The 26,252-nt window shown below is 32.6% G+C and overlaps 5 protein-coding genes across 7 annotated transcripts; 4 read left to right on the top strand and 1 right to left on the bottom strand.

The window, feature by feature from the left end:
* Nucleotides 1-242: 242 nt before the first annotated feature.
* On the bottom strand, nt 243-2,381 carry LOC114421390. Of its 2 annotated transcripts, none has more exons than XM_028387278.1 (5): nt 1,969-2,381; nt 1,791-1,859; nt 1,262-1,344; nt 621-877; nt 243-498 (listed from the first exon to the last, which is right to left on the bottom strand). In XM_028387278.1, exons 1-5 carry the CDS (start codon nt 2,175-2,177, stop codon nt 421-423), a joined length of 696 nt encoding a protein of 231 aa, XP_028243079.1. In that variant the 5' UTR covers nt 2,178-2,381; the 3' UTR covers nt 243-420. The 2 variants fall into 2 exon arrangements, with proteins under 2 accessions (XP_028243079.1, XP_028243080.1); XM_028387279.1 differs by having other exon boundaries at nt 621-823; nt 1,969-2,376.
* Nucleotides 2,382-4,246: 1,865 nt separating this feature from the next.
* Nucleotides 4,247-5,910, top strand: LOC114421389 (RING-H2 finger protein ATL54-like). The gene has a single exon (XM_028387277.1). It carries the CDS (start codon nt 4,375-4,377, stop codon nt 5,449-5,451), a length of 1,077 nt encoding a protein of 358 aa, XP_028243078.1. The 5' UTR covers nt 4,247-4,374; the 3' UTR covers nt 5,452-5,910.
* Nucleotides 5,911-7,590: 1,680 nt separating this feature from the next.
* Nucleotides 7,591-10,128, top strand: LOC114421388 (protein DMR6-LIKE OXYGENASE 2-like). The gene is made up of 3 exons (XM_028387276.1): nt 7,591-8,301; nt 9,001-9,328; nt 9,650-10,128. The coding sequence occupies exons 1-3, from the start codon at nt 7,784-7,786 to the stop codon at nt 9,893-9,895; spliced, it is 1,092 nt and encodes a 363-aa protein (XP_028243077.1). The 5' UTR covers nt 7,591-7,783; the 3' UTR covers nt 9,896-10,128.
* An 804-nt stretch (nt 10,129-10,932) lies between these two features.
* LOC114421387 lies at nt 10,933-13,301 on the top strand. Its single transcript, XM_028387275.1, has 2 exons — nt 10,933-12,421; nt 12,792-13,301. The coding sequence occupies exons 1-2, from the start codon at nt 11,387-11,389 to the stop codon at nt 13,185-13,187; spliced, it is 1,431 nt and encodes a 476-aa protein (XP_028243076.1). The 5' UTR covers nt 10,933-11,386; the 3' UTR covers nt 13,188-13,301.
* A 7,432-nt stretch (nt 13,302-20,733) lies between these two features.
* Nucleotides 20,734-24,469, top strand: LOC114422893 (root phototropism protein 3-like). 2 transcript variants are annotated; one of them, XM_028389453.1, is made up of 5 exons: nt 20,734-21,111; nt 21,314-21,427; nt 21,565-21,634; nt 21,814-23,094; nt 23,646-24,469. In XM_028389453.1, exons 2-5 carry the CDS (start codon nt 21,315-21,317, stop codon nt 24,198-24,200), a joined length of 2,019 nt encoding a protein of 672 aa, XP_028245254.1. In that variant the 5' UTR covers nt 20,734-21,111; nt 21,314; the 3' UTR covers nt 24,201-24,469. The 2 variants fall into 2 exon arrangements, with proteins under 2 accessions (XP_028245254.1, XP_028245253.1); XM_028389452.1 differs by having other exon boundaries at nt 20,734-21,427.
* Nucleotides 24,470-26,252: the final 1,783 nt, after the last annotated feature.

Here is a 26,252-nt window from a genome sequence, read left to right as displayed (position 1 = left end):
TGTATGACTCTTAACATTATTCTTTACTAATTCTGAGCCCATAAAACTTTGAGACTACAAGAAATCAAATTAAGATTTTGATTGAAAGTTGAAAGTCTAAGAATAAGTGTGTTCAAAAACGTCATTTCAATTTTCATCCTGACGGTGAAAAAAGTCAAAGAAAATGACAACACTTACTACTATTTTTATTTTCAGAAAGGTTTACTCACTACTATTTACATCATGCTTGTTTACAGTAAAAATAAACTGAACTATAACTCATATTAATCTTTTAAGAAAGAGAAGTGTAATTGTTTTTTATTCACCAAAAGAGAGAGGGTGTATTGACTGTATTCTACTCTAACTTTTACAGTGATAAAGTGGACCAGCAACTACATACACAAGAAAGTAATTTTTGCTTCGGCATGAATTGTTCTGAGGTTACATCTTCACAATCTTGTCAATTACCGGTTCAACAAAGGCTTCTAAATCATCCAGGTCATTCTTGAGTTCTTCAACCTGTGTTTCAAAAACCAAGTTAAGCAAAAATAATCAGCTCTCATTTAAAGAATAATTAATTTTGGTGAAGCCATGTGATTTAATATTAGTAGTGGTGGTAAATAGTAATAATATATTAGTACCTTGTGTAAGAATTCTTCAGTTAACTGAGCATCATGTGCTGCCTCTTTTGATGCACGTTCTACCACCAAAGCTGCTTTCCTTAATTTACCATCCTCAGGAAGCATCTCTGCTACATCTTCAGATACCTTTTCTGTTACCATTGCCACTTTTTCTACCATTTTTGCCACCGCTTCAGCCTCTTCAACCACAAACTCTGCCTCCACTGAATGCACATTTTGCCCCCACTTAACAAACCATGTAATTTGTTTTGTTTGAACTTTGGATAATAAACATTTATAGAATAAGAAAGTAAAATGAATTGAATTCGTAAGCTAAAATCAACTTATAGAAGTTCTCTTCTAATTTCTTTCAAAGTTGGAGTGCATAAGTTAATTTTAGATTAGGGCAAGTCGCTCATTCATTTGTTAGCAAGGGCGTCTAAATTTCATGTTAGTCTTTAAAGTTTTGATTATGTACCCAATTGTATTGATCATCTTTTTGAATGATATTATATAATTTAAGATTATGGTTGATTCATTTTATCTTGTTATTTTCTGTCTGCAGTAAGTTCTTAAAGAGAAGTATATCCAAATGACATCTAAATATCGAAAAATTGAGAAATTAGTTTGACTGTTAAATGTTTCATGCGCATAAGATATACCTTCTACTATCTGTAATTTTTTCCAGTAAGGTTTCCAGAAAGGTAGCAAGAGAGAAAGTACCATGCCCAAAACCCATCTTAGCCTGCATGTTCATAAATAAATGCTCATTGAATGTTTTGCACAGCTATTATTTCCATTCAATGGGGTTAGTACTCCCAATCCTCTCTTTAATTTTAGGTGAACTTCCAATTAAAGGTAGATCAATGAGTTAGTTATCTTGATGCAGCTAATTTCATATTTGAATATCCATATCCCCTAATTCAAATCATATGTCCCCAAATTGTGTGTCCATCCCTGTCCCACCAATTTAAAAAAAAATTGGCATTTCAGTTTTTTTATATTGTCTTAAAACCAGATTATTTTAAATGACATGTAACTCATTTATTGGTGGGATAGGAACAGGAACACGACAGGTGATTTCCATATTCAGTGTAAAGAACTTATTGTGTCTCTGAAATGTTTAGTTTGGTATATTCAAATCAATAAATAGATCAATAGCAGTAGTAAGGGATGTTAGCTCATTCATACCAATGAGAGAAGGTGAGGATTTTAGAAGCAGGTGCAAGAGCTTCAGCTTGAGGCTTCACATCCTTTATTCTACAAGGTCAAAAACAAATTTCAGCATGTAAAATTCCGCAGTGAGTTAGTGAGATTAAAATTAATTGAAGATAAATGGCAAAATGAATGTTGTGGGTAGTTTAGGTACCCTTTTGGATTAGTGCTTGGGTTGATGCTATTGGTGCTATAGAATTGCTGACCAGGGTGCATCCAATAACCTCTTTCAGTTCTAGCAGCTGACACAATTGGTCTGTTTCTCTGTAGTGCAACATAGTTTGATTGATATCTGCTGGCACGAATTACATCAACAACACCTCTGAATTTCAGAGTTATCCATGATGAGCCTCTATTTGACATATTGAAACTATTTTCAATTTCTTCACAAAAGTTGGAATGAGAAAAAGATGATTGATCCTTGCTAGAGGTACTTCTTGGTACAAAATAACCAATTCAATTATGGAGTTTCCTCGCTTTTCCATTGGTATATACATGTGTGATTGGTTAGTCTTGCAGGCTAAAAACACTAGGAGGGATAAGAAATTAAACCAACGATTTGAATGTGAATTTGGTTGCTTCAAGCAAAGTTGTGGCCTTAACAACGGAAACGTACGCGCTAAGTGTTGTATGTGTCATGTGTGTTCCTTGTAAGTTAGTTCAACCGTCTGGCTTTGAAGGTAAAGAGTATTATTTTATTCTCCCTTTTGGCCTAAGTAGCAAAAAATTGGCCTTTTCTTTGGCCAGTATTTTGGTTATCTTTTATCTATATGTGCTTCTTCCTAAAATATGCAACAAAAACATGCAAAAAGGGCTGAATGCATGAAAAACATGAAAAAAGTGAAAATAGCAAGCGTTGATTTGTGGGATCGAAGCATTGCTCTCCCCTTTTCACTTATTTTGAGATTTGATCGTTATGTTTGGACTTAGAACATGGGGGCAAAGAGAAATTTTGTATGAGATTTCTTTAATTTTTGGCCTGCCTCAGTGCTACAGGAATATGGACATACTATAAGCTTTGAGATTGCTTTAACAAAATATCAAAACAATAACTAGTTGAAATGGATAAGTTGATTTTAACTTAGGAAAGAAACTCTTACATTTGTTATTTTCTATTTTAAACAAACAAACTTATAAATTAATTAAATAATTTAAATTAACATAAATGACTTCCCAAGTACATTATTCGTACTTTTGTTCATTTTTTGTTGAATGAAATGTGTACTTTTTGCTTCCGGTGCTTGTGTTGAAAAGTCATCGAGAAGTTGTTCTAACATGTGTTTATATATATAATAACAGAATATTACCAGTGGCACGGCATCTAGCTAGCTAGTAGCTAGCCATTTGACATCGTATTTTTTATTTTTTATAAACAAAATTTTAAGTTATATGGTTGTATGTTTATAACATGACTTTTATAGATCTAGTAGTGAAATAGATTGCAGTGAAATAGTTTTTTTTATTCGTTATTTTTAAATTTTATTTTTGTCTGATCAAAATGGCCTGTGAGATATAGACAATTTCTACACAACTTTCCTACCAAACAACTGTAAAATTGCTTTTGTCCCTATAAAATTTGTCGACTTTTCCAACTAGTTTATAATTAAATTTGTAGCTTGGTTGGCTTAGCTAGGCCATTTCAAGTTAACAACTTCCGCAAGTTATTATCCGTAGTTTCTTTAACAGCAATATAAAATAGAACCAAAAAAAATCTATTACTCAATGCAATGTATTTGTACAGTGCTAATATTAGTCATTGAAACACGGACCATCACATAAATAAATTTAACATCACACTCTAACCTAAAACTTTAAGGCTCAGGTTTATGAATTTTATCTTTCATTTATATGTGGTTCAACTTTTTGACTTCTATCTGACAAGGACTTCACCTTACATTGAAACAATTTTGTGATTTTAACATCATTTTTTTAAAATATTGATAAAATGTAAGGATACAAAGTTATTTATGTTCATTTAATAAAATTTATAGTTATTGGATAGAAGAGAGTTGTTTAAATTATAAAAAATTAAAAATAATAATAATAACAATAATAAAACTCACTTAACAGAAGTTATTATATTTTTTCCGTAAAAAAATATAATTGAAATTATAAAAAAAAGTTCATAAAACTTGATTATGTGTTATGTGAAAAAGAGTTTATAATCACCCAAAATATATATATTTCTCTACTAATATAATTTATTTCATAATAATTAATCAAACTTTAAATCTTAAATCAAGTGATTAATGGACACAAACCACCATGCCTTATCTATAAATCTTCTCGTGTTTTTTTTTGTCTTGCTACTTGGTAGTAGTTTGGAAGATCACTAAATTCAAGACAAACAAAACACAAAAGTCAAACCAGCAGCCGCGTGGAAGACAAAAAAAAAAAAAAAACTTAAAAAATGAAGAAGAAAAGATAACTTTTCTCCTCTTGCACTGCATAATGCAAATAGTCCATGGTCAAACTTGCAACTTCTCCCCACCTAATCTATCATTCATCCACCTCCTTCTCCTCTTCCATTCCCATGTAGCTTTGATTCTTTCTCTCTAACATGGGTCTGAACTACAGAAATTTGTTCCCAGGAACACCATCAAACTGTCTACAAGACTGTTCTTATGATGATAAATCATCATGTTGTGATCCTTCTAATTTGCTCCCTCCAACTCCTCCTATCTACTCAGATAATGATTTGAGCCAAAGTCCCAGCAAACACATCAAAGCTGAATACTTGATCATAAGTTTCTCCATTGTTGCAACCGCTTTCATTGCCCTCTTCTGCTACGCCATCTACGTCAAGTTCTTCTCCCCTCGGAACACCTCAATTATCAGAAGAAGAAGAAGAACAACAACAACAACCTTGTCACAGCCACAAACAGAACAATATTTCTTGGACGAGGAAGAACATGGTCCTGTCGTTGACCATCCCATCTGGTACATCCGCACCACCGGTCTCCAACAAGCAGTCATCACCGCCATCACCGTCTGCAAGTACAAAAAAGACGAAGGCTTGATCGAAGGTACAGAATGTTCAGTTTGCCTCAGCGAGTTTCAAGAGGACGAAAGTCTCAGGCTTTTACCAAAGTGTAACCACGCTTTTCACTTACCTTGCATTGACACGTGGCTTAGATCTCACACCAATTGCCCCATGTGTCGTGCTCCTATTGTCACTGACCCAACAAGGGTTCCTTCTTCCATGGACCCTACTGCGTTTGAAACAAGTTCTTTTGTGGAAGAGATTTTTGAAAATAGTGCGGAGAATACTCAAAATAGTAGTGATGATTTGTTGAGGGGTGAGGAAGAGGAAAGAGTGCAAGAAGATGAAGCGTGTGAAGAGAACTTGGCTTCTGAAGTTGTGGTGACTGTGCAGCAGCCGAGAAGATCGGTGTCTCTGGATTCTTCTTCTGCTGCTAAGATCAGTCTTGCTCTTGCTACTGTTGTGTCAGGGGAATCTCACGGGGATCATTCAAAGAGGGTTGGTGGGAATGGGAATTTGGCTACTAAAGGTGGTTCTAGTTCTTGTTCTTCGACTAGTTCAGTGAAAAGGTCGCTATCATTCAATGCCAAACACTTACTATCATGGTATAGCCGAAGTCAGAGAAAGCCAAATGCTCCTTTGAGAAGCTTCTGATTGAATCAGGTTTGTTCTTCGAGAAATTATTAGGTAGTCCAAGAGATAGTTACAAATCTATAGTCTCGATCAATCTCTTTGTAATATATAGTCAAGTTTTTTTCCAATTAATAATACTCAAATATGTCATATAGAGATTAAGTGAGTTTCAGGATGATCTTGGACTACTTAATAATTTCTCTGGTTCTTGCCAATTAGAGTGTGTTTCTTACTCTCAACAAGGTGAGGGTTTGAAGGGTTTATGTGTGAATTAATGAAGTAGGTCATGTGATGATCAAGTGTATAAAGTATAATAGTAAAGCAAAAAAGTTATGAATGAATAGAAGGTTGTTATCCTTGCCATGGTTGGCTGATCATAAGGTACCACGCATGATGTATGTTCTGGTGTTTTAGAGCCAACCATCGAATTTATGTAGATCTTTTTCTCATCCAATGTGATGCATGGATGCTGAAATTAAATGGAGGGCGTCTTATCTAAACAATTTAAGCAATTAACATCTATGCAAATTCGTATGAAATATTGAACAATCAACAGAATGCACCTTTTTTTGAAAAAAAAAAGGGTCACGTTCCCACAAGATGAAATGTCTGTTTTGCTGTTATAATGTTCCTCTAGAAAGATTTTGATTGTCCTCTTATGTCATAGTAGAGTTATTTGATGAAATGCATAAGGTTTTAAACAATGGTCTGTGACCATATTTTCGGCCCCAACGATAAGATCTTTGGAGTGTCTGCAACTGTATTAGCCTTCTTTGTCCGCAATTACCCATAATATCAATAAATGTGTTGAAACTGCAACCACGACCAGAACTACGACCGTTTTTTGAACTTTGATAATTAATAACAAAAACTAAATTGACAAACAAAATGTCAGATTCTTTGTCAGAATTTCCCTGTGTATGATAATATATTTGCAATAGGTTATAAATTGTGATCATAACTGCAATTATAAGAGAATTTCGCTGTGTAAGATTTCGGATGTCTCCAAGCTTGCACTACCTCCGAGTTTACTTACTGACTTTGCTCTTCTGGTTATACTGTGATGTAATGTCTGTTGCAGGGTAGGAAAAACTGATTTATTAATGTTCCTCCTTCTTGATAATGAGAATATAAAATAAAGATTTTGGACATAAGACTTACGCAATCACCACTTTGTATGTATCATGTATCTGTATGTGCTACCTATTTTTAATCTTTGGTATTAGATGTTCACTGTTTTTCTATTTTTTGTTTTTCATGTGAATAGATAGATTTCAGAAATCCAAATTCACGTCCTCGTTCCTAAAATACCTTCCCAAGCTTGAAACGGTTCCAATAATTTGTCACATTGATGCAATTTTTAAGAGCTTTTAAGTCAATTAAGTGGATAGTTGACCTATTATAGTTCAAGAAATGAATTCTAACGGTTGGTCATTTAATAAAGTCATAAAATAGGAGATATAAGGTTGATATAGGACCTGGCTTGTCTTAAAATTAAAAATAATAATAATAATAATAATAATAATAATAATAATAATAATAATAATAAATTGCCTTGTCTTGCTCTTGATTTTGTAACGACCACGATAAGAAAATCCACAAATTGAATGGAATAAGCATATTTCAGTATTTGTGAAAAGTAATTTTGGCATTATCCTTAAATCTTTTTTTTTTTCATCGCGAATAAATTTTGTAGGCACCGTCGAATACAAGTCAGATTTGTTATCCCAATTCCAAAATACATCGCTATCCAAAAATATAATATTTCTTTTAAACATTTCGTCGAACAACTTTCAGAGCATACGAAATTTCCCAACTGTTGAGAAATTTATTTGTGACTCATACTTCTCAAGAAGTTATAAAATTAAAATATGTCCAGTTACAGTGAAATTTTTATTTTCCGTACTTCATATACTTAACTGTCAGTTACCCTTAATTAAATCGCTGATCACATCTATTATTTTTGTCTCTTTGTCCTTCTTCTTTTTCCTTCATATTCTCTATTCTTTCACCGTGCACATTGATATTTTCCTATACAAAAGAAGAGATTAACAAAACTATTTAATGATTTTTTGTTTTCTAAGTGAGATACATGCAGTCTAACTTGTGACGTACCTGATAGTTATGCAACACTAAATGAAACAGATGAATGGACAGAATGGTGGCTAACTTTATTCTCAGACACGTTTCAGATAAACATGAACCGAATGAAGATGACACATGATAAGAATTAAGAAAACCAGCCTCATTCATTAATTTGCAGTGGCAACAAGCCTTACTGATATTGGTTGGTCACTATACCTTCTCTCTTCAGTCTTCATTATCACACTCATCATTCTCTAATTTCTCTAACATGGCTTCAACCGCTTCTGAGGTTAGCCAACAAGTCCAATCCAACAACAACAGACCAATTTTCAAAAGCGTGAAAGCACTAACTGAATCACCAGAACTCACTTCCCTCCCACCCTCTTACACCTACACCACCAACTCAGATGATGAAATAGTGGCAGACCCAGATGAAGATGATCCAATTCCCATTATTGACTATTCCCTCTTGGTCACTGGCACACCTGATCAGAGGGCCATGACCATCCACGACTTGGGCAAGGCTTGTGAGGAGTGGGGGTTCTTCATGCTCATCAACCACTTTGTGTCAAAGACCATCATGGAGAAGATGGTTGATGAGGTTTTTGCTTTCTTCAATCTTAGCGAGGAGGAGAAGCAAGAGTATGCTGGTAAGGATGTGATGGACCCTGTGAGGTATGGCACCAGCTCCAATGTTTCTATGGACAAAGTCTTGTTCTGGAGGGATTTTCTTAAAATTGTGGTGCATCCAGAATTTCACTCACCTGACAAACCACCTGGGTTCAGGTTCTACCTCACTCTCTTTTCCACTTTTTCTTGTAACTCTTAAGAGCCTCTCCAACTAGAATTACTTATAATTAAAAGGTTCTTAAACTTAAAAGAACCAATTCTTATGCAGTTTCATTATTGGAGCGATCTTATATAAGAATAGTTGCTTTTATATATATAAAAACACTTGCTTATATAAGTATCAGTTTCTAACAATTCTTGAGTTATAAGCTATGATGCATTGGTACAATACGCGTATCCAATATGATACATATCCAATGTAGCAATACAATGACACAACAAGCCAATATGATACATATCCCATGTAGTGATACGATTATTTTAAATATATATACATATGACATGAGTAAGATACATAATTTTTTTTGTCACCATTACATTGGTATGAGTATCTACCAATTTTACTGATGATTAATCTTCGTCAGACAATCTAACTGACCACATATATATCTTACATATCTATCTTATTAAGATATGCATCTAAGATACATATTTAGATATTTTTTAAAAATCACAAAACATGATATATATATAATTGTAATTCTAAATTCAAATTAAGAACATATTTCAAATCTAAATGTGCTAGCTAGATTATGGCTGGTGAGGTTAAAGGGAGAGAAATTTGTGCTTAGTAAGTACTAACCATTATGGATAAGATATTTTGTATGCTAAATTTAACATGTTTTGGTGTTGAAGAGAGACATCAGCAGAGTACTGTAGAAGAACCTGGAAAGTGGGAAAGGAACTACTAAAAGGAATATCAGAAAGCTTGGGATTGGAAGCCAATTACATAGAGGATACAATGAACCTAGATTCTGGTTGGCAAATGATAGCAGCAAATATGTATCCACCTTGTCCACAACCTGAGCTTGCAATGGGAATACCCCCACATTCTGATCATGGCCTCTTGAACCTTCTCCTGCAGAATGGGGTTAGTGGTCTTCAAGTGCTTCACAATGGCAAGTGGATCAATGTCGGTTCCACTTCAAACTGCCAGCTAGTCTTTGTGTCTGATCACCTTGAGGTACACAACAACAAACCCTGGTTGCTATTTAGGCTAAAATGTAATTTTAGTGTATCAAATTGGTTATTTGATTAGTTTTTTTGTGTGAATAGTATGAACTTTGGTCACATTTCACTAAGTTGACCGAGTTAGTACGGTAAATTGATGAAAAGATAAATTTAATCTATCAAAGTGAAAAATTTTAAACTTACAAAACCAAACTAAAACCTAAAATTCAGACAAGAAATCAAAATTATATTTTAGTCCATATTTTATTTTGTTTATTTTATAATAGTGATTTTGATTATGTGATAACCTCTAACCCTTTTGGTTTTGCAATAGGTTGTGAGCAATGGCAAGTACAAGAGTGTATTACATCGAGCAGTTGTGAGCAACAAAGCTACAAGAATGTCCTTAGCTGTAGTAATTGCTCCATCCTTGGACACAGTGGTGGAACCAGCTAAAGAGTTTCTAGACAATCAAAGGAATCCAGCAGCGTATGTTGGGATGAAACATAGAGACTATATGCAACTGCAAAAAAGTAACCGGCTTAATGGAAAGTCTGTGCTAGACAGAGTTAAAATCTGAATTTGAATCATATAGTGTTGGCAATAGGCTCAAAAGTTAGAGTTTGGGATTTGGTTCTGTAAAGTACAATTAGCTAGCCAATAAGGGATTTGGTTTTCTATGGTGGTGAATCAAATTAATTAGAAGGAAACCTTCATTTGATTTCACATGCACAGACTAGACAAATTCAATTTTTAAAGTACTAGTAACTTTACCTTTATAATATAATAAAAACATACTACTTTCTCTTTTTATATTTGAAATGCACTAAATTGAAAACAAAATCTATATGTTATGTTTCTATTTATTCTATGCCATTTACCAATCGTTGTCTTATATACTTTAAACCTAGTAGTTAAAAAATGAGTGGCAAAGCCAGAATGTTTATCATATGGGAGCCAAGAGCTAATAAAAAATATTTTTACATTTACGGTTGTCATATATGAACATGTCTCAAAACAAAAAATTGAGGTGGAACTAAAGAAATTAAGGCTTAGGCCATGATACCTTTCCCTCTGCCCTTTCCTCTGTTCGGATTGAAAGGCTTTTATTTTTTTCTTTTTCTAAAGAAATGCTTGCTATAAATAAAACAAATTTGATTATATAAATTTGATTTTTTTACTTTGTCACGTCTTTTATTTTAATTAAATTAGTGTATTGCTTTTAAATTACATAAGAATATTTTGGTTATATAAGAATATACAAAATTCCTTTAAAAAAAGAATATACAAATGTTAAGGTTATTACACCTTGAACAAAATAAAAGTAATACATATTTTGACTAATGTTCAGTTCAGTAATCCATATTTATTGGCGTAACTTATGGAGAAAAAAAGTAGTACGCAATACACCTCCATTTTGTCTGGATTAGTAATTTTTATATTCTGCATCAGAAACTTTTTGAATTGTGAATGAAGTTTCATACGTTCCTGAAAAACCGAGTGTGTTAACACACTTAACTAAAGCAACTTGGGGTGAATAAGTGTGGTACCCAAATGATTGATTTCACATGCTGGAGCTGTATATAATTACAGGGAACCACATTGGTTTCATGATCTCAACTGAATGCTCATTCAACTTTCAAGGTTTCCTCCATATATTGTGCAGCATCTTTGGCAAGGGTAGTAACAAAATTAATATGAAATATGTAACGTACCCTTTTTTTTCTGCTCTCTTGTTTTTTTTCTATGTAGTAGGACAGGGCAATAGGTGTACCAATGAAGCAGTATAACTTCCGAACAACGTATTACTTTCGCTGGTATTTTAATTGAACTTTAAGGTTCAAAATCTATGTCTTCTCCAAAAGTGCATTAAGGATGTCCAATTCCATTATACCTGCCATCCTTCATTAATTAGCCCAAATAACATGTTCTTGGGGTTGTTTTATACATATGGGTTACTACCTCCAATCGTTAATCAAATCAATTGGCCTTACCTTGTTTCAATTCATTCTTTTAAAGACTATTTTGTTTCTCTTGTTACATTGTTAACATTTTCATAGCCTATAATACCATGACTGCCAAAGCACATAATGAAATATGCAGATTAAGCCCTCAAAAGCTTATCCTGATCAAACACAATCGAGGTAATTTTACAATTGTCATCTTAATCACTTGTGTCACATTCCTCATTGCATTGCACACCCAGTTCTTCCTTCAAACTCCACCACCACCATCATCATGGGAAACTTCAATCTTCAACACCACTCACAACGAGCTCAATTCCACGGTCCATAAGCTTCGTTCCTCGGTCACGTTTCTTCCACTCAAGGATCTCCGCCATGCACGTGCACCCCTTGAAGGCCACACATGGTTCATGAGTTCCATGTATGACACACACGAAGATGGTGAGGTCCAATACCAGCAATTCCCATCAGAATCATCACATGGTAAGCTTCTATGTCTCAAAGGACGCGACACGCATGACGGGTCATGGAACTCCTATGCTTTGGCATGGCCTGAGGCTTTGCCTTATAACACCACCTTCATGAGAGGCTTAACTTTTGTGTCATATAACCATTACAACTATGAGAATTTGTGGCATGGTTTATGTGCCATGGTCCCATTTGTGGCTTGGCATAAGATGAATAATAGCTCACAATTGCCCTCAAGGTGGGTTTTGTATCATTGGGGTGAGCTAAGGTTCAAGATGGGCCTGTGGGTTGACACCTTGATGGAGGCCACCTTTAATGGGCCACCAATTATTGAAAAGTTTGATGGAGTTAATGAAGATGGGCCAGTGTGCTTTGAGGAGGCTGTGGTTATGAGGCACAATGAGGGTGGCATGTCAAGAGAAAGAAGAATGGAAGTGTATGATCTAATGAGGTGCAAGGCTAGGATGTTTTGTAATGTGAGCTTAAAGGGGAGTGATGTAGAAATCAATGATAGAGGATCACCAATGATAGGGATGACTTTGTTTTTCAGGACAGGACCAAGATCTTTTAAGAATGACACAATTGTGGCTGAAATCTTTCATAAGGAGTGTGCTAAGATTGAAGGTTGCCGGTTTATGGTAGCTCATTCCAATAATCTCACCTTTTGTGAGCAGGTAAATGGTTATTAAACTCATTGAGCCATTTATTAACAATATATACATGTAGGGACTCAAATCCTCTGTCTCTTTTTCATGTTCCCAATTCTGTCCCCTAATAAAGTACTTTAATCAAGAAAAATAAAATATTTCTAAAGAGAGATGTAGTTGGCTTTAGTTGGCACTTGGCAGAATTTTTTTTGAAGAGTAGATAGAATTGGGAACAAAGAAATAAGTTTTAAAATGAATACATACTTGATTTATCATATTATTCTCTATTTTTATGCCCTCAACTATTCATCTATCTAGTAAATGAAGTACCACAAAATATTCATACTCACATGCCACATTTGCCCAAATGAGTTATATAATTGTTTGTTCAATGCAGGTGAAATTGATGAGTGTGACAGATATTTTGATATCTCCACATGGTGCTCAATTGACCAACATGTTTCTCATGCAAAGAAACAGCAGTGTCATGGAATTCTTTCCCAAAGGGTGGCTGAAACTTGCTGGTGTTGGCCAATATGTTTACCATTGGATAGCTAGCTGGTCAGGAATGAAACACCAAGGTAGCTGGAGGGACCCAAGTGGGGATGAATGTCCATATTCAGACGATGATCGGAGATGCATGTCGATATACAAGAACGGTAGAATTGGACATAATGAAACCCTATTTTCAGAGTGGGCTAGAAATGTTTTGGCTGAGGTCAAGACAAGAAAGATTCAAGAAACTTCAATAAAGAGAAGAGCTTCTAGCTCTTTTGGTGGTACTTGTAGCTAAATAGTATCACTTTTGAACAATGTACATTTTTCTTATATGATTATATCATCATCAAGGTTACTGAATCCTTAATTAAGGTGGCTCAACTATAAGAGGAACTCATGAATTTAATTCCTTTTGGAGTGGCAAATAATCCTTTTAAGATTGCTTTTATTGAATATATACATTGCCAAGACAAAGTTAAAATGGAAACATGTGACCATTAGATGTAGTTATACAAAACTTCAAATGAAATTTGAATGGTTTCGGCTCAACATGTCTTTAATGTATGTGACCTTTCAGGGTCCACCAAACGATAGATGGATCCCACAGAATGACAATTGCAATGAGACAAATAGTATCAAAAATATATTATTGGAATGGATTTTCAATTAATTCGGGGATTCTTCAATGCAACTTCTGGTTAAGGCATCAATGCACCATGCATTTGCATTCTGATTTACCTTAATCAGTTGGGCAAAATTTCATCATCCTTTGGTGTTCTGTCACAGCAACAACTCTGGTCCTATCAAGTTGGTGCAAGGTGATCCACCGCAGTGTAAAAAAACAAAACCATATTTGGGAATGTCTATAAAACCAATTCCATTCCAATAATGTAATTGTGATATCCTCTGGCATTGTTTAGGTTGCTGGGGTCATTTCATTGGCAAGCCCGCAAGTGAACGTGCAACTAATTATTTTGTCATCCACGTATAATTTTTTGTGATTGGACAATAACTTGAAGCCTAATACAATTAAAATTTTCTGTAACAATATAAAAAATATAAAGTAAAGAAAAGAGTTACATTATTTACGCATAATGTTCCCTTCACAGATTTGCAAATTATTGACATTCTGTTGAGTAAACTTTACTCAAACTAAAGAAACATTACAGCATTTCTCACAGATCAGATTTAAGTATTGCATGTGATATCATATCTAAACATTTCAGATTTGGTCAAGCAAGAAAGCTGACCAAATCTTTTTAGTGCTTGCAGAAGGAGAATGTTTGTGTCATAAATGGCAACCTTTATGCTCTGAATTCTCAATTGAATTGTGTTATGTTGATTTCTTCAGATGCCTCAAACATCAAAAGAATTTGATTTCTTTAGTTTTAATTAAAATTCATTATAATAACTTTCGACTCTAATTATAAAATCATTTCAACTAATTAATGTCATTTAAGAAAAATAATTAACGCATTAAATGTTTACATAAAATATAATTCTTTCTATTTTTATTTATATTATTATTTTAAAATTACTCTTTTATTTTCTTTCTATTCATTCACTTATTTTTCATCAATGTTTACATAAAAAATAATTAAGTAAAAATATGTAAGAGAAAAAATAATTAATATATCTAAAAATTAGAAAATAATATTATAAAAAAAGTGAAACAATTTAAAAAAAAAAAAATCTTATGATTAAGGACTGATGGAGTATGTGGCAAAGCACTCATTTAAAATTGATTTCAGTTGTGCAAAAAGCTGGCCAATTCTTGTGGGTGCTTCCATTAAGAGTTCCTGACATAACTGAGAACCATTGTCCAATATGCATATACCAATTCTTCTCTTTTTATATGCAGTACGTATTGTGAAGACTAAATGCAACACGAACCCTGGAAAAAAATGAGCCCAGAGCATTGAATTAGGTTAACGCAATTCATTCCATAGTGCCTATGATCTTTTCAGAATCCACCAAAACTAAACGGCACTAGATGGACCCCAATAATTCAACATTGTGGATTGAATGATTGCTGCAATTAATAAGGTTCAAACTTCACCCCAATTCATAACGCCTAGAGAGTACATTATATAAATGCATTATTATTATTTTTTTATTGGTAGACATCAAAGATGGTATAGTTAGTTATACCCGCATCTTTTTCAACCACCCGAATTAGTTTTCTTGTTATAAATGTATTATTATTATTATTATTATTATTATTATTATTATTATTATTATTATTATTATTGGCATGGGAATGAAACGAATAAATCATATATTTTTTGTTTTCATATATAAGATTTAATTACTTAATTCGTCAAAATTAAAAAATAATAATTCAATTGATAACAATAAATTTATCTTAAATTTATAATTTTCTTAAAATTATTATTATATTAATATTTCATTGATAACAAAAAATATTTTTAACCTAAATATAATTAATAAAAAAATATTATATAATAGATCTTATAAAAAAATGAATATTATTTTAAATTTGAGTCTTATAAATAAAAATGGAAAAAATAAATTAAAAATATAGAAATAAAAAATAGAAATAGAGAGGGCATGCCTGAGCATGTTGTTGTGAAGGGATGAATGCATGACGGTTGGCCAATCCCCAACACCCAATGGGCAGAGGCATGTGGGGATAGAAATTGGAGCCTACGAGGCACAACTCCCACGACTTTGAATTTCTCTCCCTTTCCCATCTTCACAAACTATCATGAATCGTGTGATTCATGAACAATTTATAGTGTATACACTCTTTTTTTTCAGCAATTAATCTCATTTTATTAATCATCATCTTAAGGACATGGACATGCATATGGAATGGAATTAAATAAGGTTTCAGGTTGGGCGCAATTGGTGTAGAAGGAAAAAGTCACTTACAAGAACTCTAGTACTTAAGTCAGCTTAGAGTCAAAACTAATTAAGGGTCTGTTTGGGTACTCAAAACTGAATTTTCAAAAGGATCTTGGGGGTTTTATTTTGGAAAAGGTTGTTGGATTTGTTTGGAGACATGCGTTGCTGCATAATAAACAAGTAGAACGACACTCCAAACATAGCCTAAGAAGTGACTAGTTTGGTGTCATAGCCGGTGATGCGGGTTTTTTATGTCTTTTTTCAGTGTTGTCACATTGATTGGATTAAATAATAATTTTTATAAGATATGATGGTTATTTTAAGTAAGGGTATGTTTGGAAAAATGTTAAATTTACCGTAATTTACATTTTTTTTCTAATCCAACAATATAGTTATTGTTCTCTTTGTTGCTTTGGAACATGTGAACTAACATTTGGACATGTCTAATTGATAAATCAAGCATGCACTAAGACACTCCTCATCTAGAGTTTTATTATCTTTATTTTTACTTAAACTTGGGCCTATAAGCGGTAATTGGTCACCTTAAGAGCACTTGCTACTATACACATCGATTTTGCTAAGTACACCCCATACTCCTTTCTACCTCTTAAATGTTAACTATCCATTATATATTTTTTCCTTAAAGGAGTACATCTCTTACATTTCTTTTTCTTTCTGAAAATGTCTTCTCAGAATAAGTAATAAAATATTATCACTTAAGATCATTGGCATTATAAACATCTATCTTATATCTCATTTTTTTAATTTTATTTTCACTAAATTATTAATATTCTTTAAATCATATCTAAAATATTATTTTTATCATATCTTTATTTTCTTTAAATTTTAATTTTAAACTTCATCTTTACCTCATCTTCAATATATAATATTATAAATTACATGTAACATTGTGCATTTTCTTTCTGTCATTAGTCTTTTTTCTTACAATATGGCATTGTTAAAAGACAATTAAAATAAAACTTAATATTTAATTTTATCATTATAAAAAATAATATTTTTCCCTTGTTCTTTGTTAAAAAATTAATTTTCCTCGAATATAAAAAAAAAATCCTCAAATGATATTATGAACAGATTGAAGTATATACTGCATAACGTAATTGGCAGTTAGCCCCCATGCTCGCCCACTCTTATCCTCCTGGTTGTTAGGAAGCAGATATATGATGTTGGTCGTCTTATTCTTTACTCAATTTTCTAATCAAATTCTTAGTATAGACTCACATCACAATAATTTCATCTCCCACAATTGCAACAATTGTGCCCCCCTATTCATAAAAATATAATAAAATTATAACAAGCCATGTTTGTACAAAATTACCCATAATTTTACAGCGTTGGCACACATTTGGATTTGGCTTTACCAAAATTAATAGGAGTACGTTGTAACGCTATTTATGTTTTACAGTATAATATGATAAATTTGTATTAATTCCATATTTTTAAATAAAAAGTTATTTATGAAGAATAAAGAAAGAAAAATATATAAATTATAGAAACTAAAATGATGAAAGTAGTTTTATGAGCACGGGAAAAATAAAATACTAAAATATAGATACTAAAAATATTTAAGCCAAACAAAAAAAAATAAAATCCTTATTTATCACCACCGATACAAATTCATTACTTTATTCTTTCATCATTCTTCTTTCAGACTCATTTATTTGAGGGTTCCAACGGAAACCAAACATATATACTCATAAGCAAATCAACATAGAACCTAATTTCGCTTAAGCCAAACAACAAACCGAATTAAAAAGTTTATTTATATTAAAATTTTCAAAATTTACTTATTTATTAAATTGTAAACATAATTTATTAGTATAAGCTTTTTATTGAGTAAACTCTCATTTTAATCTTGAACTTATGAAGCACTATTATAAACATATAATAGTCTCTGAAATTAAAAAAAAATATCAAATAAATCTCTAAAATTAAAATTACTGCCATTTTAGTATCTGGAAAAAATTGTGATTTTAGTATCTGAAATGAATAATTTATCATCATCATTATCATTATTATTATTATTATTATTATTATTATTATTATTATTATTATTATTATTATTATTATTATTATTGTAGTCCTAACTCGTATAACGATAATAATTGGCGTGATTAATGGATTTTAGTTTTAAGAATTTATTAACATTTTCCAATTTCAGAAACTATTGAGACAACATCTCACAAATTTAGGAATTAAGATAAGATTTTTTTAAGAAATAAATTATGGATCTAAGTCATGCTAGTTGTATTAATAAAAGAAGAGAGCTGCGCGTGCGAACAAATTTTTAAAGATATATTTTGTTTATTATTAATAGAATTTTATTAGAATATTAATTTAATAATTCTCATTTCGGATTTAATAAGTTTCATTCACGGTATTATAATTTTTAATAAATTCAAATTATTAACAAAAAAAAAATACTCCATCAAATTGGACATCCTCGAGAAATTTCAAATTTGACCATTAAAATGTCATTTTCTAATTAAGAATGCAATTTAAACAACATGGGGACCCCTAGCATTAGATTGAGATTTGACGTGGACACTGTTTTTTTTTTTTCGCTTTTCATTTTTCTTTTCCTGGGAACACCAGCCTCCAGGATAGTTTGATGCACCTCACTTATGACCTGAACTTAATGCTAATAAGTAGACCATAAATCAAATATCATTGTTCTTAGCTAATTTTCCTTGAGAAAATAGTACATGTTCAATAACAAACACATCTACCTTTTTGTTTGTTCTCTTCTTATATATATTGCACTATGGATAATATGTAATTAGAAATAACAGTTGCATAAATGTAAGAATATAATATATACACTTAAATAGAATTGTAAATGTTTTTATTAGTATTATAGTGTATGTTAAAAAGTGTTTAAAGACCTTCCACGTACATTCAAAAGTAATAATATATAAGTCAATTATTTTTGTGTGTGTAGTGTATAAGTAATAGCATATTTAGAGATGGAGTAAAAAATTAGTAACTAAATTATAAGGTTACAACTTACAACACTACAGAAACAGAACTGGGAAGAGATGCACCATAGGCATAATCAAACACAATAAGAGAGAACATAGGAGAAGGGAAGAGAGTTTCGTATCGAATAGCTTCCATGATAACCAAGATTAGTCAAGAAATCAACGCTTCTATTCGCCTCTCTAAATAACTCAATTAGAGCCAAGTTAGATCAAACTTATTTATTAATTTGAAGAAAAAAAAACTCATTATTAAATAAACTATATTAAGATTTTTTTGAAAAAAATAGATTTTGTGTCTCTCAAAATATCTTGTAAACCTAATATGTTGATTTATTTAAATAAAAATATTATATTAAATTTCGATATTATATTTAAAAATTATATTCCTATTATCTTATTTAAAGAATTAAAATCATTAACTTATATATAATTATAAGACAAGACCAATAAGACAGAAAGTTTCAAAGTGAAGCGAGAACCAAGCATTTCTTTTGTCTTTTGGGAGAGGGTGAGGGACAACACAAGGGGATTGGTGAAAATACTACAAATCGAAGGAGACAAAGTGAATGCTCTGTGAAATTGAGACACGAATTTAAGTACAGTACGTTTAGACACACTGAACATTACCTTGATGGATAGGACCATCCACGAAACACATCACACCAGATTCTACCACTCCACTGCTCTATCGTTCGTTACCAAAAGGATAAGGTTTTAAGCTACAATTATGTGAATTGTGAAGCCAGTATTTCTTAATCGAGAAAGACTAATTTCTTTATTTAAGAGATTAATTTTTTCAACAAATATTCTTCTATATATGATCAATTTCACGACCATATGTTTGAAGGACATGAATCTTATAAAAAATCTAATTTGTTGATCCCTTATGTTACGGAGACTCTTCATTTGCAATCTCCAAAAAGTAGCCTGCAATCAATACTGCACGTGTGGAGTTTGGTTTTTGTATAAGCTCAAGGTTGTAAAAATACTAGTAGTACAATTGTATAAAAGTTAGTGCAACGTTAACAAGGAGATACTCCAATTTCCACAAGTCAGCCATCAATCCTCGTTCATAGTAAAAGTCTCATTTTCTCCTTTGCTTTCCGTGACCATATTTGTTTTTAGTAGATCCACTTACACAGATTTTTTTTTTAAAATACCATTCCATTTAACATTTTTTATTGATTAAATTTTATTAAGAAATTAACTAATGTCCTTGAGACACTTATTAAGAAAGTAAAAAAAATATTTTTTTTATTAGAATGAAAAAATAATATATTTTTTATAATTTTAAAACACGCTCTCACATAATTTTTAATAAAATACTTTTTCTTTTAATTTTTTAGTCACATTTCTTATTAGAACTTGCTTTATTAGCAAAATCACAAGTGAAATACAAGAAGTGAGATTTCTATAAAATTCCTTTTTTCAATCAATAAAAGAGGATATATCGCCAACATTTATTTATAATAAAATACTATAGGGTTAAATGATACTAAATTTTTTGATGAAAAGATAATGAAATCTAGTTAAAGATATTCTAATTTATTCCATACAACTTTGGGAGTTTAGGATGAAATCTGTCTTTATTTTTTCTGTTGCATTGTAACAATAATAATATCCAAACCATAGAATGATAATTTACACATTTTCTCCACAACATTTTTTTACAACTCATTTCTCTCTCTATGTATTACGTCAGTCACATTATTACTCACTTTTCTCTTTTCCTTTTCCATCTCTCTCCAATATTATAAGGAGTGAGTATAGTGAAAAGATTCTATAAAAGTATGATTAGTCTTTCTCATTTAATAGCTATAAATGGCGAGTGGTTAAGTATAGTGAAAAGATTATGCAAGAATATGATGATTAGTCTTTCTCATTTAATAGATATAAATGGCGAGTAGTTAGTTCATCCTTCATCAGCAATCAATCAAAAAATGGCAGTGTCGTAATTAACTCATTCCAAAGTAAAAGTGCTTCTATGGAAATTGGAAACGCGCCTTCAATCCTTTCTTATAGTAGTCAAAAGGAATGTTTTTGGGATTGCAGTAAACACAGTAACACATAAAATAATAAAATATAGGATGAAAAGGAAGGGACATGTATGGTCATGTAGGAATAAAGAAAAAATGGAACTGCATGTTTTGCACATATGAATGATGAAGGGTATCTATCAATCTCATTATATGAATGAAACAAACACAGAAACAGAAACCCAGATGATGAATGATGATGATGATTCACAACAACACTCCTGAGTGTGCCCATTACGGCACAGGCTGTGAGATTTGCTTGACATGTTCTCTGAAGAAGAAAGCGACAAGTTTGAGATAAGTCCAAGCACCCCATGTGGGTTCCTCCTCCCTTTTCATCAACTTTCTTTCTCTCCTCATTCTTCAGTCTTTTTCTCTCTCCCTCTTCTTCTTCTTCTTCTTCTTCTTCTTCTTCTTCTTCTTCTTCTTCTTCTCACTCTCACTTAAAAGCCACTTTCCTTGGAAAAAAATCAAGCTTGCCTTGTGTTGTGAGTTGTGAGCTCTGGTTTGGTTTTCAGCATGTGGGAATCAGAGAGTGAGTCTGGTGCAGGAAGGGAATATGGGAGTGGACTTCTCACTTCAACCAAGCACAGTCTCAAGACTGAGGGATTTCAGCAAAGAGGCAACTGTTGGTATGTTGTTCAATGCAATGTTTGGTATAATTGTTTTCAATACATGGCTGAAAATAAAATAAATAAATTAAAGTTTCTGATAAAATTGCTTTGAACTATTGCAAATGTTGGTATATCCATTTCATGTTCACATGCAGGTATGTTTCAACTGATATTCCAAGTGATCTTCTTGTTCAAATTGGAGATGCAAACTTCCATTTGCACAAGGTAAATAGATAAAGAAATTCTTGCCTGAGGCTGAAAGTTTACTCTTCCTACGAGAAGTATTATATTTATATATATATATATATATATATATATATATATATATATATAAAGTGATGAGATACTAGTGACTAGTACTGTGGTGAATTTGATGAATTTTTCTTCTGTTCTGTTGTGGAAAGTATCCATTGCTATCTCGAAGTGGAAAGCTGAACAGAATCATATATGATTCGCGCAACCCTGACTTGAATAAGATAGTTATGGATGATCTCCCTGGAGGGCCTGAGGCTTTTGAACTTGCATCCAAATTTTGCTATGGAATTGCAATTGATTTAACAGCAGGCAACATCTCTGGCCTTAGATGCGCCGCAGAGTACCTTGAAATGACAGAGGACCTAGAAGAGGGCAATCTTATATTCAAGACAGAAGCCTTTCTTAGCTATGTGGTTTTGTCCTCATGGAGAGACTCCATAGTAGTGTTGAAGAGCTGCGAGAAGCTGTCTCCGTGGGCGGAGAATCTTCAAATTGTGAGAAGATGCAGTGAGTCCATAGCATGGAAAGCATGTGCCAATCCAAAGGGAATAAGGTGGTCATACACTGGAAGGGTACCAAAAGTTGCAAGTCCAAAATGGAATGACATGAAGGACTCAAGCCCTAGTAGGAACCAGCAGGTTCCTCCTGATTGGTGGTTTGAGGATGTTTCAATCCTTAGGATTGATCACTTTGTTAGAGTCATCACTGCTATCAAGGTAAAGGGTATGAGGTTTGAGCTGATTGGTGCTGGAATAATGCATTATGCAATTAAGTGGCTACCTGGTTTGATGAATAAGGACACATCAATCCCAGGAGAAGAAGGAAGCAATAGTAGTACTAGTAACAGTATTTCTAGTAGTGGTGGTAGTTGGAAAGGTGGACTTCATATGATTGTGGCTGGACCTAGAGATGACACTTCAACTCTTCAAGCTAAAGATCAAAGGATGATCATTGAGAGCCTCATCAGCATAATTCCCCCACAGAAGGATAGTGTCTCATGCAGCTTCCTTCTCAGGCTTCTGAGAATGGCAAACATGTTGAAGGTTGCACCTGCATTGATTACTGAATTGGAGAAAAGGGTTGGAATGCAGTTTGAGCAAGCTACACTGGCTGATCTTCTGATCCCATGTTACAACAAAAATGAGACTACTTATGATGTGGATCTTGTTCAGAGGCTGCTTGAGCATTTTCTTGTTCAAGAGCAGAATGAAAGTTCAAGCCCAAGCAGACCACCCTTTCCTGACAAGCATGTGAGCAGTAACATTAATGCTAAGACAAGAGTGGCAAGACTTGTGGACAGTTATCTTACTGAGGTTTCCAGAGATAGGAACCTTTCTCTCACAAAGTTTCAGGTTCTTGCAGAAGCTTTGCCTGAGTCAGCTAGGACTTCTGATGATGGACTCTACAGAGCAATTGATTCCTATCTTAAGGTAATTGATTCCTTTTCCTAGAGGAAAATGGAACTAGTATTCCATGCTTCTTAATTGACTTGTGTGTGATTTTTAATTACCTAAGATGCACCACAATTGAGTAAAACTGCATGGTAAATTTTGAAGTAGAACTTAGGGTCTCATACTAAATATGCTTAGTTGCTTACTACTACCATCAGTGACAATTTATTTGAGTTACAGAAATGAGATCAGTAAACATAAAATCAGTCATTTCTGTGGTAAAGTTATTTATTCATAGAAAAGGTTAGCCGTATATTCATTGGTTTGGAAAATTCATAGATATGTGTTCCACGCATTTAGTGCATGTTTGGGTGCCAAATGAAGAGCTTAAAAGTACTTTTACTCTCAAAACAACAAATTCTTCCTTCTTCATTGTGTCTTGAAATTCGAGAATGTACATTGAAATTTCCAAAAGCATGATCCAAACATAGCCTTAGCAGTAAATGTAAAAACGTTTGGTAGTTTAGCTTCACATATGCCGTAGATGTATACTCCTGTGGTAGTTCTTAAAGCCATGAAACAAATTACAGGCTCATCCAACACTAACTGAGCATGAAAGGAAACGGCTCTGCCGGGTAATGGATTGTCAGAAACTCTCCATTGATGCTTGTATGCATGCTGCTCAAAATGAAAGGCTTCCATTGAGGGTAGTAGTGCAAGTTCTATTCTCTGAACAGGTGAAGATAAGCAATGCACTAGCCAACAACGGTTCTCTGAAAGAAGGTGCTGAATCTCACTACCAGCCAATGATTCCAAACCGGAAAACGCTTCTCGAAGGGACGCCACAATCATTCCAAGAAGGATGGACAGCAGCTAAGAAAGATATCAACACACTCAAGTTTGAGCTTGAGACTGTGAAAACCAAGTACTTGGAGCTTCAAAATGACATGGAAAACCTGCAGAAACACTTTGATAAGTTGCTGAAGCAGAAGCACAGTTCAGCATGGAGCAGTGGGTGGAAGAAACTAAGCAAACTCACAAAAATGACTAATGTGGAAAATCATGATATTTCACCTCAGATTCCAACTTCAGAAGAACAGAACAGAAAGACAACAACTAGAAGGTGGAGAAACTCAATATCCTGAGTGATAAGAAACTCTCAATTGCTTTTGGATTGGAACTAATACCTCTCATGTATCAATTTGTGTTACAGACTTTCTTTCTTTTTTCCTTCCTTTTTTTTTTTGCCATATTTCATTCCTTTTTTTCTTAGACGGCAAGCATATGTGGCTTCTCTACGTTTAATTCTTTGTTCTTTCTTTTATAGAAATCTCTATGAAATTCAAACTACATTGTAATTTGTCACCAAATCAAATCATAGTTTTCCTGTGCGAATTCTAGAGGCACTGCTTAACTTTTCTACCTTTCTTATGCATTAAGTTTCCCACGAGAATCAAAGATAAACAGAAGAAAAATCATATTAAAACAACTGTGAAGTATGAACTACCATTAGACCAATTAAAGTAATAAGGACTTATAGAGACACTAATTTCTTAATCTTACAATTTTTATTAACTATGAAATCCTGACTAAAACGGTCACAGTCTCAGACATGGCCTAGCCATGTTATGCAACCAGCAAAAAATCTGTCAGACAACCACTCTGAAATATCAAACATAAATGTGTATCACATTGTTAAATACTCTCATGGTATACAGATATACTAAAACCATTCATATGTTCACACTTAATCGTTTCAATTTTCGAAGTAGTTTTTTATGACAAACTTTTGAGGTTGGTTTATGATACAACCTAATCTTGGCTATTAATATTCTGCACAAAGTTAGGCCAGTTTTTTCCTTTATTAAGCTTTTATTTATTTACCAGGGTATCCTAAATGCATTTAATAATTTACGCGGTACCTGCGATATTATGATTTATGACTAAAGACTAACAATTGCCTCTTTAAGATTTAAACTTTAATCATGCTCCTAAAAAGTATAACTTGCTTAGTAATGAGAATGACCTCACACTACATGATTTTGCCCAAAGTGTGTATCACGCTTATCACGCCAATAATGCTTCGGTCTTGTTTCACGTTAAGGAAGAAAATTTTCTTAATATATTAAAGAATATATTGTAATCATTCTCTTCTACACGTTAACATAATCAATATTTTCCACTTAACTGTTGATATATATATATATATTTCAATTTGGTCTCAATTTTTCTTCTCATAATAGATTGTTAATGACAATTCACAAAAAATGTCAACTCATCTGGGAAATGGTCAGTGGTGATTGGTGAAAGAAAAATTCACGTTAGTTAGCATTGTTGCTTATTTTTCTTCCTCTTAAAGAAAAAATATAAAATATATAATTTGCTTTTCAACTTCCTCTGTTTTAAGGCTTTTTTTTCATCTTTGTCAAACAACTTCAACCCATAAAATAATAATATTAGAAAAGGACTTTAAATTAATAAAAGATATCAATATGATTAAAAAGACTTGAAAGATGATAAATTAGTTCATTCTAAAAGAAGAAAATTATATTAGTAAAAACCGCACGTGCGACATTTGAATAAAAAAAGAGTAGTATAATAAACCAAGTTACTTACAAGAAAAATTACTTAAACTTATTGATAAGAATAAAATACTTATTTCTGAAGTTGTAATTTAAACATCATATTCATGTAAAGTAATAATAATAATCCCCTACTTAAATAATACAGCTCCATATAGTGGAATTTATATAATTTCACAAATTTGGGTGTTCCATTGCTTTACCTTAATAGTTATTTTTGGTGTTAAATTGCTTTAATGGTTTAATTGAAGGTATTAAGTAACAAATTAAACATGCCTCTAAATTGAAAGACGTGTGTAATTTAGCTTTGAGTTATTTTTCAATAAAAATTATTATAGCAGAACGTAAATGAGGAAGCATGATTAGATGTGACAACATAAATCATGCCATCCTACGTGACCACAGTGATGGCTATAATGTGACAAAACCTCAGGCCTCGATGAGTCTAGATAACCAATAAATAAAGCCCTCGTTAAAATTAGATAGAGTGACAGGGTTTGTTTTATGCTTTCAAATCAGCAACTAATAGACTGTGCCATGTGTGAAAGGACCGGGTGGACTTATCTATTAATAATTAATTATATTATATTTCGTTGGTATTTCCTACTAATTTTA

Source organism: Glycine soja, chromosome 8 (assembly GCF_004193775.1).
Source record: "Glycine soja cultivar W05 chromosome 8, ASM419377v2, whole genome shotgun sequence".
Classification (NCBI taxonomy): Eukaryota; Viridiplantae; Streptophyta; class Magnoliopsida; order Fabales; family Fabaceae; genus Glycine; species Glycine soja.
Note: the sequence above shows the minus strand (reverse complement) of the source record. Positions and strands in the feature narration are given on the sequence as shown.

Excerpts from the sequence above, each read along its gene's own strand:
- LOC114421387 (XM_028387275.1), top strand. The coding sequence starts at position 11,387 with ATGACTGCCAAAGCACATAATGAAATATGCAGATTAAGCCCTCAAAAG. Across the intron at positions 12,422-12,791 it reads ATCTCACCTTTTGTGAGCAG|GTGAAATTGATGAGTGTGAC; the intron begins GTAAATGGTTAT and ends TGTTCAATGCAG.
- LOC114422893 (XM_028389453.1), top strand. The coding sequence starts at position 21,315 with ATGTGGGAATCAGAGAGTGAGTCTGGTGCAGGAAGGGAATATGGGAGT. Across the intron at positions 21,428-21,564 it reads CAGCAAAGAGGCAACTGTTG|GTATGTTTCAACTGATATTC; the intron begins GTATGTTGTTCA and ends GTTCACATGCAG. Across the intron at positions 21,635-21,813 it reads CAAACTTCCATTTGCACAAG|TATCCATTGCTATCTCGAAG; the intron begins GTAAATAGATAA and ends TGTTGTGGAAAG.
- LOC114421388 (XM_028387276.1), top strand. The coding sequence starts at position 7,784 with ATGGCTTCAACCGCTTCTGAGGTTAGCCAACAAGTCCAATCCAACAAC. Across the intron at positions 8,302-9,000 it reads GACAAACCACCTGGGTTCAG|AGAGACATCAGCAGAGTACT; the intron begins GTTCTACCTCAC and ends TTGGTGTTGAAG. Across the intron at positions 9,329-9,649 it reads TTGTGTCTGATCACCTTGAG|GTTGTGAGCAATGGCAAGTA; the intron begins GTACACAACAAC and ends GTTTTGCAATAG.
- LOC114421389 (XM_028387277.1), top strand. The coding sequence starts at position 4,375 with ATGGGTCTGAACTACAGAAATTTGTTCCCAGGAACACCATCAAACTGT.
- LOC114421390 (XM_028387278.1), bottom strand. The coding sequence starts at position 2,177 with ATGTCAAATAGAGGCTCATCATGGATAACTCTGAAATTCAGAGGTGTT. Across the intron at positions 1,860-1,968 it reads CCAAGCACTAATCCAAAAGG|AATAAAGGATGTGAAGCCTC; the intron begins GTACCTAAACTA and ends TTGACCTTGTAG. Across the intron at positions 499-620 it reads CTGAAGAATTCTTACACAAG|GTTGAAGAACTCAAGAATGA; the intron begins GTACTAATATAT and ends TTTGAAACACAG.